The 15,993-nt window shown below is 44.9% G+C and overlaps 2 protein-coding genes across 4 annotated transcripts in view; one reads left to right on the top strand and one right to left on the bottom strand.

Annotated features, from left to right (window-relative positions):
* SDF2 (stromal cell derived factor 2) lies at window positions 1–12,344 on the bottom strand. Its single transcript, XM_066263218.1, has 3 exons — window positions 12,192–12,344; window positions 3,830–4,026; window positions 1–677 (listed from the first exon to the last, which is right to left on the bottom strand). The coding sequence occupies exons 1-3, from the start codon at window positions 12,340–12,342 to the stop codon at window positions 390–392; spliced, it is 636 nt and encodes a 211-aa protein (XP_066119315.1). The 5' UTR covers window positions 12,343–12,344; the 3' UTR covers window positions 1–389.
* Window positions 12,345–12,556: 212 nt separating this feature from the next.
* The window catches only part of SUPT6H (SPT6 homolog, histone chaperone and transcription elongation factor), a 40,348-nt gene continuing 36,911 nt past the window's right edge, over window positions 12,557–15,993 (top strand). The window contains exons 1-2 of one of the 3 annotated variants that reach the window (XM_066263217.1): window positions 12,664–12,785; window positions 13,035–13,133. The gene's annotated coding sequence lies outside the window, so the exon portion shown is untranslated. Of the gene's footprint in view, window positions 12,786–13,034; window positions 13,134–15,993 lie in introns of all 3 variants that reach the window. The other 2 variants (XM_066263216.1, XM_066263215.1) reach the window with 2 other exon arrangements.

Here is a 15,993-nt window from a genome sequence, read left to right as displayed (position 1 = left end):
TTACAATGAAATTCTTTATTATTTTGGAGAAAGAAAACGGAAAAAATTCACACACATTAATAATCCATGATGCCAAACTTCTCAAGGGTAAAAATTTCCCAGCTAGGAAGGATGTCTCCCTCAACTTGTCTTATCAGTATAAATAAAAAGCACCTGCTCCTTCACCAACGAGTCTTGTACTAAAGAAAGAATGAACCCAAGTCTGGGAGAAACACCAATTCAACTGTGAAGGGCTAAAGTTTCCAAACACAAACTGTTTTCTGCCATCCATCTTCATCTCAGTGGTGACATGGCCAATGCCCAGGGAACCTTTGGCAGGGATCCCAGGGTGAAGCAGCAGCAGATGCCTATGAACACTGTGCGGTGACAGTGGCTCGCAGCCTCCAGACTCAGAGTTCTGCATGGTGGGCTTCTGCCTTCAACAACTCACTGGGTTTCATGAAGATGCCTTCCATGGCTTTCCAGTAGTTGTTCTGGCTTGGCTGAGCCATGCCATGCACCTCTTTTTGCCCACTGATGGGTCGACCATATTGTTCTCCTGTGACAGACAGCAAAACCTCAGTAGAAGAATGCTTGAACCGCACCTCACCATCCCTTACCCAATAGGGCCCATTACAGAGTACTGTCCAGTCATCCAGATAATCGCCTTCACCCTCCTCACCGAAAGCACTCACTTCCTGGAAGACACAGAAGGTAGTAACATTAGCGTTGCTGGCAGATAGGCTTGGAAAGGGGAAGTAGGAAGTGGAAAGAAAAATAAGGCTACCCAAAAGTGAAAAATGAGAGGCTTTCCAGAACTGTTTAAAAATAAGTAAATAATTTAAAATGTGACACAAAAGATAAAAAATCAGCTGCCATAAGATTATGGTCCAGGCCCTGCCTAGTAGCTTAGTTGGTTAGAGCGTCATCCCAACGTGCTAAGGTTGTGGGTTCAAGCCCTGGTCAGGGCAATTATAAGAATCAACCAATGAATGCATAAATAAGTGGAATGACAAATCGATGTCTCTGTCTCCCTTTCTCTCCCCTCTTTCTCTCACTCTAAAAATCAATAAATAAAAGTTAAAAAAAAATATTATGGTCCAAACATTTATTTTTCTTTTCTTTTTTTTTTTTTGTGTGTCAGTGACAGAGAGAGTCAGAGAGAGGGACAGATAAGGACAGACAGACAGGAAAGGAGAGAGATGAGAAACATCAATTCTTCGTTGCGATTCCTTAGTTGTTCATTGATTGATTTCTCATACTTGCCTTGACCGGGGGCTATAGCAGACCGAGTGACCACTTGCTTGAGCCAGCAACCTTGGGCTCAAGCTGGCGACCTTGGGGTCTCGAACCTGGGTCCTTCCACATCCCAGTCCAACGCTCTACCCACTGTGCAACCGCCTGGTCAGGCTCTATTATAGTTTTAATATACTTTATAACTTGTTTATTTTTGTTTTTTTGGGGGGGTTTCTTTTTTTAGGTTCTATTTATTCATTTTAAAGACAAGAGAGAGTAAATGAGAGAGAGAGAAAAGGGGAGAGGAGCAAGAGGCATCAACTCCCATATTTGCCTTGACCAGGCAAGCCCAGGGTTTTGAACCAGTGACCTCAATGTTCCAGGTTGACACTTTATCCACTGCGCCACTATAGATCAGGCCTATAACTGTTTTTTTTTTTGTTTTTTTTTGTAATTTTCTGAAGTTGGAAACGGGGAGGCAGTCAGACAGACTCCCGCATGCGCCCGACTGGGATCCACCCAGCATGCCCATCAGGGGGCGATGCTCTGCCCATCTGGGGTAGAGACATTCTAGCACCTGAGGCAGAGGCCATAGAGCCATCCTCAGTGCCCAGGCCAACTTTGCTCCAATGGAGCCTTGGCTGTGGGAGGGGAAGAGAGAGATAGAGAGGAAGGAGAGGGGGAGGGGTGGAGAAGCAGACGGGTGCTTCTCCTGTGTGCCCTGGCCGGGAATCGAACCTGGTACTCCAGCACACCAGGCCGACGCTCTACCACTGAGCCAACTGGCGAGGGTATAACTGTTTTTTTGTTGTTGTTGGGTTTTTTTTTGTATTTTTCTGAAGCTGGAAACGGGGAGAGACAGTCAGACAGACTCCCACATGCGCCCGACCAGGATCCACCCGGCACGCCCACCAGGGGTGACGCTCTGCCCACCAGGGGGTGATGCTCTGCCCCTCCGGGGCGTCACTCTGCCGCCACCAGAGCCACTCTAACACCTGGGGCAGAGGCCAAGGAGCCATCCCCAGCGCCCGGGCCATCTTTGCTCCAATGGAGCCTTGGCTGCGGGAGGGGAAGAGAGAGACAGAGAAGAAGGGGGGGGTGGAGAAGCAAATGGGCGCTTCTCCTATGTGCCCTGGCCAGGAATCGAACCCGGGTCCCCCGCACGCCAGGCTCTACCGCTGAGACAACCGGCCAGGGCCGGTATAACTGTTTTTTGACTTTAAATATTCCTGCCTTGCCTGTCGATGGTGGCACAGTGGATTGAGCAATGGCCTGGGATGCTGAGGTCCCAGGTTCAAAACCCCCGAGGTCACCAGCTTTAGCAAGGGCTCATCCAGCTTGAACTCAGGCTCACCAACTTGAGTATAGGATCATCAACATGACCCCAAACTCACTGGCTTGAGCCCAAGGTCACTGGCTTGAGCAAGGGGTCTCCCCCAACCCCATCAAGGCACATATGAGAAGTGATCAATGAACAACTAAAGTGCCACATCTCCAAAAAGCTCAAGGCTTAAAAGAGTGGCATAATACCTATGTAATTCATTTTCTTCATGTGGTCAGTTGGCATCATTAAATTTTTTTTTTTTTTTTTCCGTTTTTCCGAAGCTGGAAATGGGGAGAGACAGTCAGACTCCCGCATGCGCCCGACCGGGATCCACCCGGCATGCCCACCAGGGGCGACGCTCTGTCCACCAGGGGGCGATGCTCTGCCCCTCCAGGGCGTCGCTCTGTCGCGACCAGAGCCACTCTAGCGCTTGGGGCAGAGGCCAAGGAGCCATCCCCAGCGCCCGGGCCATCTTTGCTCCACTGGAGCCTTGGCTGCGGGAGGGGAAGAGAGAGACAGAGAGGAAGGAGGGGGGGGTGGAGAAGCAAATGGGCGCTTCTCCTATGTGCCCTGGCCGGGAATCGAACCCGGGTCTCCCGCACGCCATGCCGACGCTCTACCGCTGAGCCAACCGGCCAGGGCCAGTTGGCATCATTAAAGCAATAGTTTTTACTGCATGTTGAAAAAAAAATTAGGTTTCTTGCCTGAGTAGGTGGTAGTGCAGCAGATAGAGCATTGGCCCAGGATGCTGAAGACCTAGGTTTGAAACTCCTAGGTAGCCAGTTTAAGCACAAGCTTATCCGGCTTGAGTGCAGGATCACAGACATGATCCCATGGTCGCTGGCTTGAGCAAGGAGTCAGTGGCTCAGCCAGAGGCCCCCCCCCCACCGTCAAAGCACATATGAAAGCAATCAATGAACAACTAAGGTGCCGCAACTATGAGTTGATGCTTCTCATCTCTCTCTCTTCCTGTCAGTCCCTGTCTGTTACACACCCTCCCTTGCTAGAAAAAAAATAATAAATTAGGTTTCTTTATTGTAGGAATTTTCAAGATAACTTACTACATCTTAACATATAACTATTCTGTCTTTTCTCCTCATTTTTTGATTTGACCTGGATGTAAAGTTCCCATGTGACTAGAAAATTTATTTTATGAGTCAAAGCCAATTCTCCAGGTTCACACAAAAGAGAACATCTACACCTGGAAAAGAAAGGACTAAGAACCACGATATCAAACAACTCAACTGAGTCAAGTACAAAGCAGCAATGACCCACTGGATGCCACCTCACCTGGTTTCCAGAAAGAGGTGAGGTAAAGTGGTGACTATGGAGGTTTCGGCCAGTGTTGACATGTGTAAGCCGGATCGGCTGGCCACATCTAATGGGGGTTCCCCTTTCACACACTGTGGAGGTCTTCCCCCGTATCCTCCAATAACTATTGCTGTCATCCACAGAGGTCACGCCTGTCACTGACTGCTGCCCACTACCTGCAGTAAAAAAAAAAAAAAAAAAGAAAAGAGGATGAGTTCAACTGGACCCCTCTTCTTCCTATAGCCAATAATGTGCCCCATGTTGTAAAATAGGCTTGGAGGGCTGGGGAAGAAACCCTATGCTTGGTAATATTATTTTTCTTATGACATTAATATATATGAGAAATAATAAATATACTTATATAGTATTAGTTATGCATGATAAATTCTAAGAGTATACCCCCCCCAAAAAAATGTGCCATATCAGAAAATTCCAAGAACTTGCATTAATGGGCACTAAAAAAATGAACATATGTGTTTTGACACACAGGCAGCATTTACCTATATATACTAGCCCGGATAACTCCTAATATGTGTTGGGAGTCTAATCATACAATTTTTAAAAAAGATTTTATTTATTGATTTTAGAGGAGAGAGAGAGAAAGGCAGAAGGCAGAAGGAAACATCAACTCAGTTGCTTCTCGTATATGCTCCAACCAGGCAAGCCCAGGGTTTCGAACTGGTGACCTCAGCACTTCAGATCAATGCTCTATACACTGGCTACCACAGGTCAGGCTAATCATAGGATTTTTATTTTATTTTTATTTATTCATTTTTAGAGAGGAGAGAGAGAGGGAGAGAGAGAAACAGAGAGAGAGAAGGGGGAAGAGCTGGAAGCATCAACTCCCATATGTGCCTTGACCAGGCAAGCCCAGGGTTTCGAACCGGCGACCTCAGCATTTCCAGGTCGACGTTTTATCCACTGCACCACCACAGGTCAGGTAATCATAGGATTTTAACGTGATTGTAATATTACTCAATGTTTACTATGTACGGTATTACAATCAACTTATAAAATCACATTTTATAAAAGTACAGTGGATCAAACGTTGACCTGGAATGCTGAGGTCACTGGTCTGAAACGCCCAGCTTGCCCAGTCAAGGCACATATGAGAAGCAACTACTACCAGTTGATGCTTCCTAATCTCCCCTCAACTGTTTATCTCTCTCTCCTCTCCCTAAAACTCAATAAATAAAATCATTTTTTTAAAAATTGCATTTCACAATTAAAATGAGACAGTGTTTTGTTTTGTTTTTTGTTTCTTTTTACAGAGACAGAGAGTGAGTCAGACAGAGGGACAGACAGGGACAGACAGACAGGAACGGAGAGAGATGAGAAGCATCAATCATTAGTTTTTCATTACACATTGCAACACCTTAGTTGTTCATTGATTGCTTTCTCATATGTGCCTTGACTGCGGGCCTTCGGCAGACCAAGTAACCCCTTGCTGGAGCCAGCAACCTTGGGTTCAAGCTGGTGGGCTTTTGCTCAAACCAGATGAACCCGCGCTCAAACTGGCGACCTTGGGGTCTCGAACCTGGGTCCTCTGCATCCTAGTCTGATGCTCTATCCACTGTGCCACTGCCTGGTCAGGCAAAATGAGGCCGGTTTTAATTGTCAACTTTAATCCAAACAGCCACACAGCTCCCAAAATTTGATTAAGTGATCTATCAATATATTATAAAAGTATTCTCAAGTCATCTAAATTTGGTTAATACTACCCAAAGTAGTACAATTCTGCAGCTTAAACGGCACTAAATTAAACATGTAGCCACAGTTCATGCTAGGCAATCTCATTTCCCCTACCCACATCTTTAACCACCACCTGTACAATGATGTTGAAAAAAGTATACAAATAAATGCTAGCTAGCTAGTGTGTACTGAGTACCCACTAGGTGTCAGATACTACCCCAAGCCTGACTGAAAATAAAAATTTTTTTTAAGGTGAGAGGAGGGGAGATAGAGAGACAGACTCCCACATGCACCCTGACCAGGATCCACCTGGCAACCCCTGTCTGGGGCGGATATTCAAGTACCAAACTATTTTTTTAATTTTTTTTTTTTTACAGAGACAGAGAGAGAGTCAGATAGGGACAGACAGACAGGAACGGAGAGAGATGAGAAGCATCAATCATTAGTTTTTTGTTGCGACACCTTAGTTGTTCATTGATTGCTTTCTCGTATGTGCCTTGACCGTGGGCCTTCAGCAGACCGAGTAACCCCTTGCTTGAGCCAGCAACCTTGTGTCTAAGTTGGTGAGCTTTGCTCAAACCAGATGAACCTGAGCTCAAGCTGGGGACTTTGGGGTCTTGAACCTGGGTCCTCCGCATTCCAGTCTGACACTCTATCCACTGCACCACCACCTGGTCAGGCCAAACTATTTTTTTTTAGCGCCTAAAGTTGACACACTCGGACCAACCGAGGTATCCTCAGTGCCAGGGATATACTTGAACCAATCGAACCACTGACTGCAGGAGGGGAAGAAAGAGAGAAGGGGGAGAGAGAAGAGTAGAGAAGCAGATGGTCACTTCCCGTGTTCCCTGATCGGAAATTGAACCGGGACATCCATATGCCAGGTTGATGCTCTATCCCAAGGGTAGTCAACATTTTTATACCTCCCGCCCACTTTTGTATCTCTGTTAGTAGTAAAATTTTTTAACTGCCCACCAGTTCCACAGCAATGGTGATTTATAAAGTAGGGAAGTAACTTAACTTTATAAAATTTATAAAGCAGAGTTACAGCAAGTTAAAGCATATAGTAATAATTACTTACCAAGTACTTTGTGTCGGATTTTCGCTAAGTTTGGCAGAATAAATCTTTATAAAACAACTTAACTACAGTTAAATCTATCTTTTTATTTATACTTTGGTTGCTCCGCTACCGCCCACCACGAAAGCTGGAACGCCCACTAGTGGGCGGTAGGGATCAGGTTGACTACCACTGCTCTATCCAGTGAACCACCAGCCAGGGCCCTGTCTAAATATTTTGTGTGTGTGTGTGACAGAGAAAGACAGAGAGAGAGATAGACAGGCAGGAAGGGAGAAAGATGAGAAGCATCAATTCCTCATTGTGGCACCTTAGTTGTTCATTGATTGCTTTCTCATATGTGTCTTCAGGGAGGGCCTACAGCAGAGCAAGTGACTCCTTACTCAAGCCAGCAACCATGGGGTCATATCTATGATCTCTCACTCAAGCCAGTAACGCCGTGCTCAAGCAGGCCACTTCAGGGTTTCGAACTTGGGTCCTTTGCATCCCAGTCAGATGCTCTATCCACTGCGCCACCGCCGGGTCAGGTGTAGAACTCACATTCTTAACCACTCTTATCTGATGGCCTCCCACAAGCTTTTTCTGTCAAATTTCCCCAAACAGGCCACTGCCTCATATAAATACCAGGTATAGTCTCTTCCCTAGGCCTCACTCACTACACAATTCTTCGTTTTGTTTTTATCTCTCTCTCTCTCTTTTTTTTTTTCATTTTAGAGAGGAGAGAAAGAAAGAGAGAAAGAGAAAGGGAGGGAGAAGCAGGAAGCATCAATTCTCATATGTGCCTTGACCAGGCAAGCCCACGGTTTCACACCAGCAACCTCAGTGTTCAAGGTCAATGCTTTATCCACTGCTCCACCACAGGTCAGGCCCACAACACAATTTTTTTTTTTTTTCCACAACACAATTCTTTAAAGGAACTCCATATTTCCCAAAAACTTTCTTTAGGTACTCTTGCCTTTTCCTCCTATTTCTGCCTTCAGTCCCTTGGGCCTGCTTGACTACAGCCTGAATGTTTGATTGATTGATTGATTTTACAGAGAGAAATGGAGGAGAGAGAGAAGTACTGACTCATAGTTGCTTCACTTTAGTTGTTCATTGCTTGCTTATTGCTTGTCATATGTGCCTTGACCAGGCAAGCCCAAGGCTTTGAACCAGCAACCTCAGCTTCCAGGTCAAAGCTCTATCCACTGTGCAACCACAGGCCAGGCTGACCATAGCCTTTTATGACACTTCCCTTGTATTACTTAACACATTATGTCTTTTCTCACAGTTATCTGGGTGAATGTTTATAACTAAACTATCAACTTCTCTTTGTTTCTTCCACTCAGCTCATGATTTTTTACATCTTTAAAAAAAAAAGTCAAATCAACCCTTCCTCCTTACTTCTGATTATTGTCTTATAGTTCTCTCGGACCTTACTACCATGCTTCACTACATCATAATACTTTGTCTCCTATTTCTTCATTTTCTTCCTTCCTTCCTCCCTCCCTTTTTTAAAAAAGTGACAGGAAGAGATAGTGAGACAGACTCCCACATGCACCCTGACTGGGATCCAATCCACAAACCTCATCTGGGGCCAATGTTCGAATCAATTGAGCTATGCTCAGGGCCCAGGGCCGACGCTTGAACCAATCAAGCCATTGGCTGCAAGAAGGGAAAAAAGAGAGGTAGATGGGGGAGGGAGGAGAAGAGAAGCAGATGGTTATTTCTCATGTATGCCCTGACCATAAATCAAACCCAGGACATCCTCATGCCAGGTGTAACGCTCTATCCACGGAGTCAACTGGCCAGGGTCTTCTTCACTTTCTATTAAATCCTTCCCTTCCTCTCCCATTCTTAAACCTTGAAATTACCCAGAGTTCTATTCCTGGCCCTTATTCATTCGTAACTACTTGTTGGGAGTCAAGACAAAAGTATTTATAAGTGCTTCAACAACTTTTTATCCCCCCAAAATTTATTGAGTTTAACAAGAGAGAAAGGGAGACAGACAGAAACATCAATGTGTTCCTGCATGTTCCTCAACTGGGGATCAACTGGCAACCTCTGTGCTTCAAGACTATGCTCCAGCCTGACCAGGCGGTGGTGCAGTGGATAGACCCAAGGTCGCTGGCTCGAGCAAGGGGTTATTCGGTCTGCTGAAGGCCTGCGGTCAAGGCACATATGAGAAAGCAATCAATGAACTAAGGTGTCGCAACAAAAAACTGATGATTGATGCTTCTCATCTCTCTCAGTTCCTATCTATCTGTCCATATCTATCCCTCTCTCTGACTCTCTCTCTCTGTCTGGGAAAAAAAAAAGATTACGCTCCAACCAATGAAACCATCTGGCCAGGGCACTCAACAACTTTTTCAAGTGATTCTAATTGAAACCAAATTGAGAACCACAGTTCCACCTGGGCATTCTCATTTATTCTACCTACATCTTTAACTACCACCTGCACAATGATATTGAACAGATGCTCACTTTTGACAGGGTTATGTCCTGATAAACCCATAGTAAGTTGAAAATATTTCCTGAGCTGTGGTGGTACAGAGGATAGCGTCAACCTCAAACACTGAGGTCACTGGTCAAAGCCCTGGGCTTGCCTGGTGAAGGCACATACAAGAAGCAACAAATGAATTGATGCTCCCCCCCCCCCACCTTTGTTTCTCTCTCCTCTCTTTAAAATCAATAAATAAAATCTTAAGCCTGACTGGTGGTGGCACAGTGGATAAAGCATTGACCTGGAATGCTGAGGTCGCCGGTTCAAAACCCTGGGCTTGCCTGGTCAAGGCACAAATGGGAGTTGATGCTTCCTGCTCCTCCCCCTTCTCTCTCTCTCTCTCCTCTCTAAAATGAATAATAATCTTAAAAAAAAAAAACTTTAAAAAAAGGAAGTATCATGCCTGACCTGTGGTGGCACAGTGGGTAAAGCGTTGACCTGGAAATGCTGAGGTCGCTGGTTCGAAACCCTGGGCTTGCCTGGTCAAGGCACATATGGGAGTTGATGCTTCCAGCTCCTCCCCCCTTCTCTCTCTCTCTCCTCTCTCTCTCTCCCTCTCCGCTCTAAAATGAATAAAAAAAAAAAAGGAAGTATCATTAAATCACAAAGCACTCAATACCTAACCTACCAAAAATCAGGAGCTTAGCCTTGCTGATTACTATTGAATGCATATTGCTTTCACACTATCAGAAAGTCAAAAAATTTTAAGTCAAGTATTGTCCGTACTTATCTCTGTAACTCAGGTTCAGCACAGACCTCTCTTCTGAGCTCTAAACTGAACCTGGTTCTCAAATCTGACTACCTATCAGGAGCACCTGAAGAGCTTTTTAAACTTAAGATTCCTACAATCAGGACTCTTGATTTAGTAGATCCAAAATAGAAAACTAGATCAAATTTAAAAGCAATAAACTGACCAGTGGTGGCTCAGTGGATGGAGCATCAACCTGGGACACTGAGGTCCCAGGTTCAAAATCCCAAGGTCACCAGCTTGAAGGCAGGCTCATCTGGATTGAGCACAGGCTCACCAGCTTAAGTGTAGGGTCACTGGCATGAGCATGGGATCATTGACATGACCCCACAGTCACTGACTTGATCCCAAAGGTCACTGGCTTGAGCTCAAGGTCGCTGGTTTGTGCAAGGGGTCACTGGCTCGGCTAGAATCCCCTGCCCCCACTCAAGGCACATATGAGAAGCAATCAATGAACAACTAAAGTGACACAACTACGAGTTGATGCTTCTCATCTCTCTCCCTTCCTGTCTCTCACTTAAAAAAAAAAAGTAATAAACCAGACACAGAGACACATAGTAGGTGTTCACTGAATGGCTGTGAGGATAATTAAGACATCCCAACAATGACAACTCAGTTCCTTTCCAAGTCTAACTGGTCAGACAGATTTTGTGAATTGTGAATCACAGATTAGCCTTCATTTGAGAGAACACCTTCTCTTAGCTATTAGCATCATCAGTTAACCAAGATAGATACCCAAGCAGTCATCTTAAATGAATGTCTTCTCACTAACTCACTAACATTTTTCTCTTTTTGTCTGTTTTGGTTTTCTTGTAACTTGCTGACTGACTACCTTATCTATTGTATCGAGAAAAATAATAGGCACACAGTAGGAGCTCATTAATCTATACTGAATGAACCCATAAATAATTGCTGAATTATAAATTAACACATAAACTAAGCATTTTAATTTCATATGATAGACTCTCAAAAAATTTTTTTAAAAAAAGTTTCTAATTCCAGTGTTTTAGTTTAAATTTTTTACAAGAAGGGTGAGATTTGAATAAAAAGAGGCCAAGGGCAAGTGTTACTATGCAAAAGAGGTAGAACAGAGGGTGGTAATCAAAGAGTGAGCTTTTGGAGTTCAGAGATATAGCACTTACTGGAATTTTTCTAAATATATGTCTCTCCTACACTGAGTAGCGCTAGCCCTGAGTAGGTGAAAGGAGGCTTTGAACCTGGACAGATTTGAGTCAAACTCTGTCATTCACTAGTTGCAAGACTTTGAGCATGAGATTTATTTCTGAGCCTGTTTCCTCTTATGTAAAATGAGGATAACAACAGCCTCTACATCGTAGGAATGTTATAAATCTAAAAAGCGTGCCTGACCTGTGGTGGCGCAGTGGGATAAAGCGTCGACCTGGAACACTGAGGTTGCCGGTTCGAAACCCTGGGCTTGCCTGGTCAAGGCACATATGGGAGTAGATGCTTCCTGCTCCTCCCCTTTCTCTCTCTCTCTCTCTCCCTTCTCTCTAAAAATCAATAAATAAAATATTAAAAAAAAAAAAAAAAAAAAATCTAAAAAGCGTATGTGTGTACTTTATGTACCTGGCACATAAGCTTACCAGAATCAAGTTGTTATTGTGATTAAGATGCCTTAGAACAACTCAATTCTCCAATTCCCCGCTTCCAGACCTCAAGAACTTCTCTGGGGCCTGACCTGTGGTGGTGCAGTGGGTAGAGTATTGACCTGGAATGCTGAGGTCATCGTTTCAAAACCCCAGACTTGCCTGGTCAAGGAACATACAAGAACCAATGACTGCCTGACCAGGTGGTGGCGCAGTGAATAGAGCGTCGGACTGGGATGTGGAAGGACCCAGGTTCGAGACCCCGAGGTAGCCAGCTTGAGCGCGGGCTCATCTGGCCTGAGCAAAGAGCTCACCAGCTTGGACCCAAGGTCGCTGGCTCCAGCAGGGGGTTACTCGGTCTGCTGAAGGCCCACGGTCAAGGCACATGTGAGAAAGCAATCAATGAACAACTAAGAAGTCGCAGTGCGCAATGAGAAACTGATGATTGATGCTTCTCATCTCTCTCCGTTCCTGTCTGTCTGTCCCTATCTCTGCCTCTGTAAAAAAAACCAAAAAAAACAATGACTACGAGTTGATGCTTCCCACTCACCACCAGCCCCTCCCCCACCATTGGTCTCTCCCTCTCCTCTCTGAAATCAATAAATAAAGTCTTCAAAAAAAAAAAAAACTTCTCTGTGGCTACCCTAACCTTCCCAGACCACACAGATTTTCTCTAGGCCCCGCCCACACCCAAGCTGGCCAGGCCTTTCCAGCCCACCCGAACCGGGTGACAGTACCTGACCCATAGCGCACGTCGTGTGAGTGCAACCGCACGTTGTAACGCGTATTGAGTAGCTTCACCACAGAACCGCAAGTAACGACAGCCAAATTGGACGCTCCTACAGCACTCCAAAAACCCCCGAACAACAGCAGCGTGACCACATCCATCCTGGCTTTGCCGCGGAGCCCCTCGTCTCCGAAGTAAACTTGGCCCCTCCCCGGAACCGGAAGCTACAGGCGAAACCACAGAGAGGAGGAAATGAAGAAGCCCAACTTTGTTCTTTACAGTTCCTTTGGCTAGAGCGGCTTGAGGAACCAGCTATGCCTGGGGCACTGTTTTGACAGCCGTCTTCCTGAACTGCTTCCGCCAGTTTTTACGATCGCCAAGAGGAAGCCCAGAGAGCCTGGTAGGAGAAAAGAGCAAGAAATGGCCCGCCCACTCCCAGTGACAGAGAACCGGAAGTGACGTAGCACGTTGACGCAGCAGCGGCGGTGGTGGTGGCGGCGGAGCGGCCGTGCGGTGGGTTCTTACTATCTTTTCCCAGTCTCGGTTTGACGACTCCATTTTCCTTGGTGGGGGTTAATCGCAACGGAGAAGCGGCGGGCTTCGGGTAGGTAAAGTTTGGACTGGAAAGCGTGCTCCACGAATGGGTCAAGTGGGAACTAGGGTCCTAGGGCCTGATCTCCTAAGGGAAGGGACATAAGGTAGTCGTGTGCGAGAAAAACGGGGGCCCCCGGCCTTCCCATCTCTATGAGGGAGAAGGAGGAGGAAATTGGGGTAGTTGGTCAGAGTCTCGAGGCTATTCCGAACCCGGTGCCACCCGAAACTGGTGAATTGGGCGACCTGTTATAATCAACAGGCTTCCTCGGAGCCCGTCCTTCTGTCGTAGATACTGAAAACTGGGCCACGCAAAAGGATTGGAAATGGAATGGATCTGAGGCTTCTGAGTCAGGATCAGGTGATTGAATTGTTTATCTGGGGATGTGATACCTATGGAGCTTTCAGAAACTGGATTAGACTTAGAGGGCTATGCCAAATTCCATCTCTTTCCATTTTGTTGTTGAATGGTAAAACTAGAAATTTTTGTAGATGGTTAGCTACGTACTCAAATGCCAACCACAAATATCAGAATGAGGTAAGTCAAAACTTTATTTTCTTCCACTTTATGCCTTTCTCTCCAGGCTTCCTTGAACAAACTGGAGCATTTCATTTCCCATGGTTGTTGCAAGATCTGATACTTGTTTTTCTTTAAGAGAAGGCTTAAGCTCTCCGAAAATATGCCCGTGGAAATTCACTGTAATATCAGGAATAATAAGGGAATGTTAAGTTAACAGCACTGCTATTAATAAACAAGGAGAGTATAAACAGTTTTGAATTCGATTAATTTCTTTGTGGGGGGGCAGGCAGGGGAGTGGTTGGCTTAGTTGCGCTGTTTATCTGAACGATATCAATGTTTAAGTTTTCATTGTATTAATCGTAAAAGTATGGTTGCTTCCCTATCAGCTCTGAATTTAGAGCTCTTTCCATAACTTGTGTCTCTTCAGTACAAACCCATTCATATTCAGTTGATTTGTCTGGATTAGATTAGCATGGTATTGTTGCTCCCTAAGAAGTTTAAACCTCATCAAGAGATTAATCACTTCAGGAAGTGGTGCAGTGTAGAGAAGCTCAGTCACATTTTATAGTTCTCCCTTAGTACACCTTGACAAGTAAGAAAGCCTACCCTGTGTGGTGAAAACATACAGTCTTTAGAGGCAAATAATTTTTTTCTTACTCCCATGTTCTTGGTCTCAATAATGGCACCTCAGTCAGAATCCTTTATTCCCAATAAAATCAGTCACCAAATCCTACTTCTCTATAAAAATCTGTTCCCATTGCCTAACCAGGCGGTGGAGCAGTGGATAGAGTGTTGGACTGAGATGCAGAAGGACCGAGGTTTGAGACCCCGAGGTTGCCAGCTTGAGTGTGGGCTCATCTGGTTTGAGCAAAGCTCACCAGCTTGGACCCAAGGTCGCTGGCTCGAGCAAGGAGTTACTCGGTCTACTGAAGGCCCGTGGTCAAGGCACATATGAGAAGCAGTCAATGAACAACTAAGGTGTTGCAACGAAAAACTGATGATTGATGCTTCTCATCTCTCTCCATTCCTGTCTGTCTTTCCCTATCTATCCCTCTCTCTGACTCTCTCTCTGTCCCTGTAAAAAAAAAAAAAAATCTGTTCCCATTAACATACAAATTATGTTCTTTGTGGTATTCTTATTTACCTTCAACTACTATTCCTACTTTTTACATTTCTATTCATAGCCAGATTTCTACCTTTGTCAACTTTCTCGGCTTTTATTCAGTTTTCACTCTATACCAATCTAGTTTCTCTTCTGACCACTGGTTGAAATTGCTCTTATCAAAGTCACCAGCAACTTTTTTTTTTTTAAGCAAGAGAGAGAGACAGATAGACAGGGACAGACACAGTAAGGGAAAGAGATGAGAAGCTTCAAGTTATAGTTGTGGCATCTTAGTTGTTTATTGATTGCTTCTCATATGTGCCTTGACTGGGGGGCTCCAACCGAGCCAGTGACCCCATGCTCAAGCTGGTGAGCCTGCACTTATGCCAGCCACCTCAGGATTTCAAGCCTGGGTCCTCAGCATCCCAGGCCAATGCTCTGTCCACTGCGCCACTGCCTGGTCAGGCACCAGTGACTTCTATATTGCCAGATTCCATGGATATTTTGTCACTGTCTTCTTCAGTGTCTGGAATATTCAACACATTGACTCCTTTCTTGAAACCACCTCTTTTCTTGGCTTCATTGACAGTTCATACCTGGATTTTCTCCATTTGTCTAACTGCTTTTTGGTCTCCTTTGCTACTTTTGCTGTACCTAGTGTCTAAAGAGTACATTTTCTTCACAGTTTAATTCTGGATTCTCTGCATGCTTTTTTAGGTGATCCAATCCATGGCTTTAATTACCATTTGAAAGCAGGCAACTCCCAAGTTTAAATCTGTAGTCCAGCTGTTTTTCCTTTGTGTTCAAGAATCATACATAGAATGGCTGTGTAAATAGCTGCATTTAGATGTCTCTCTTTTTTTTTAATGTTTTATTTATTGATTTTAGTGAGAGAGAGAGAGAGAGAGAGATAAAGACAGGAACATCGATCTGTTCCTGTATGTACCCTGTCCAGGAATTGAACTGGCAACCTCTGTGCTTTGGGACGATGCTCTTAACCAACCAAGCTATCCAGCCAGGACTAGATGTCTTTTAAATATCCCAAACCTAACAACCAAAAAAAATTTTTTTGGTTTTCCCATCATTCCAAACCTGGTCCTCCCTGTATCGCTAAGTGGTACGCTCATCCATATGGTTATTAAAGCCAGACCTCAGAGAATCTTCTTGGATCCTTCTCCCTTAATACCCCTATCCCCAAGTCTTTTAGTAAGTCTTGTCACTTCTATCTCCAAAATATATTTCATATATATCTTATATTCTTCATCTTCACTGCTACCACCCTGTTCCAACTCACCATGATCTTTTGCCTGGACTACCACAGGAATATCCTCAGTTTTCCCTGCTTCCACACAGATCCCCTTCTGGTCTATTTTCCACATTGCAGGCTCAGGTCAGGTCAGATCATGTCACTTCCTTGTTTAAAACACTCCACTGGCTTTCCATTGCTTTCATAGCCCCACTCACATTCTGCTGCTTCCACCAGTCTCTGGTCACACTGGCCAAAGGACATCATCTACCATATGTCAAGTTCTTCCCTGTCTTTTCTACCAGAAACCTCTTCCCCTGACTTTGCATGACACATCTTACCAATTCTTGATA

The sequence above is a fragment of the Saccopteryx bilineata genome, chromosome 2, assembly GCF_036850765.1.
Source record: "Saccopteryx bilineata isolate mSacBil1 chromosome 2, mSacBil1_pri_phased_curated, whole genome shotgun sequence".
In the NCBI taxonomy this organism is placed as follows: domain Eukaryota; kingdom Metazoa; phylum Chordata; class Mammalia; order Chiroptera; family Emballonuridae; genus Saccopteryx; species Saccopteryx bilineata.
This window is presented reverse-complemented; position numbering and strand designations above follow the sequence as displayed.

What these genes read in the sequence shown, in the direction of transcription:
- SDF2 (XM_066263218.1), bottom strand. Translation starts at nt 12,342, where the DNA reads ATGGATGTGGTCACGCTGCTGTTGTTCGGGGGTTTTTGGAGTGCTGTA. An exon ending in CGACGTGCGCTATGGGTCAG is followed by an intron (nt 4,027 to 12,191) that starts GTACTGTCACCC and finishes TTTTTACTGCAG; the next exon opens with GTAGTGGGCAGCAGTCAGTG. An exon ending in CACCTCTTTCTGGAAACCAG is followed by an intron (nt 678 to 3,829) that starts GTGAGGTGGCAT and finishes TGTGTCTTCCAG; the next exon opens with GAAGTGAGTGCTTTCGGTGA.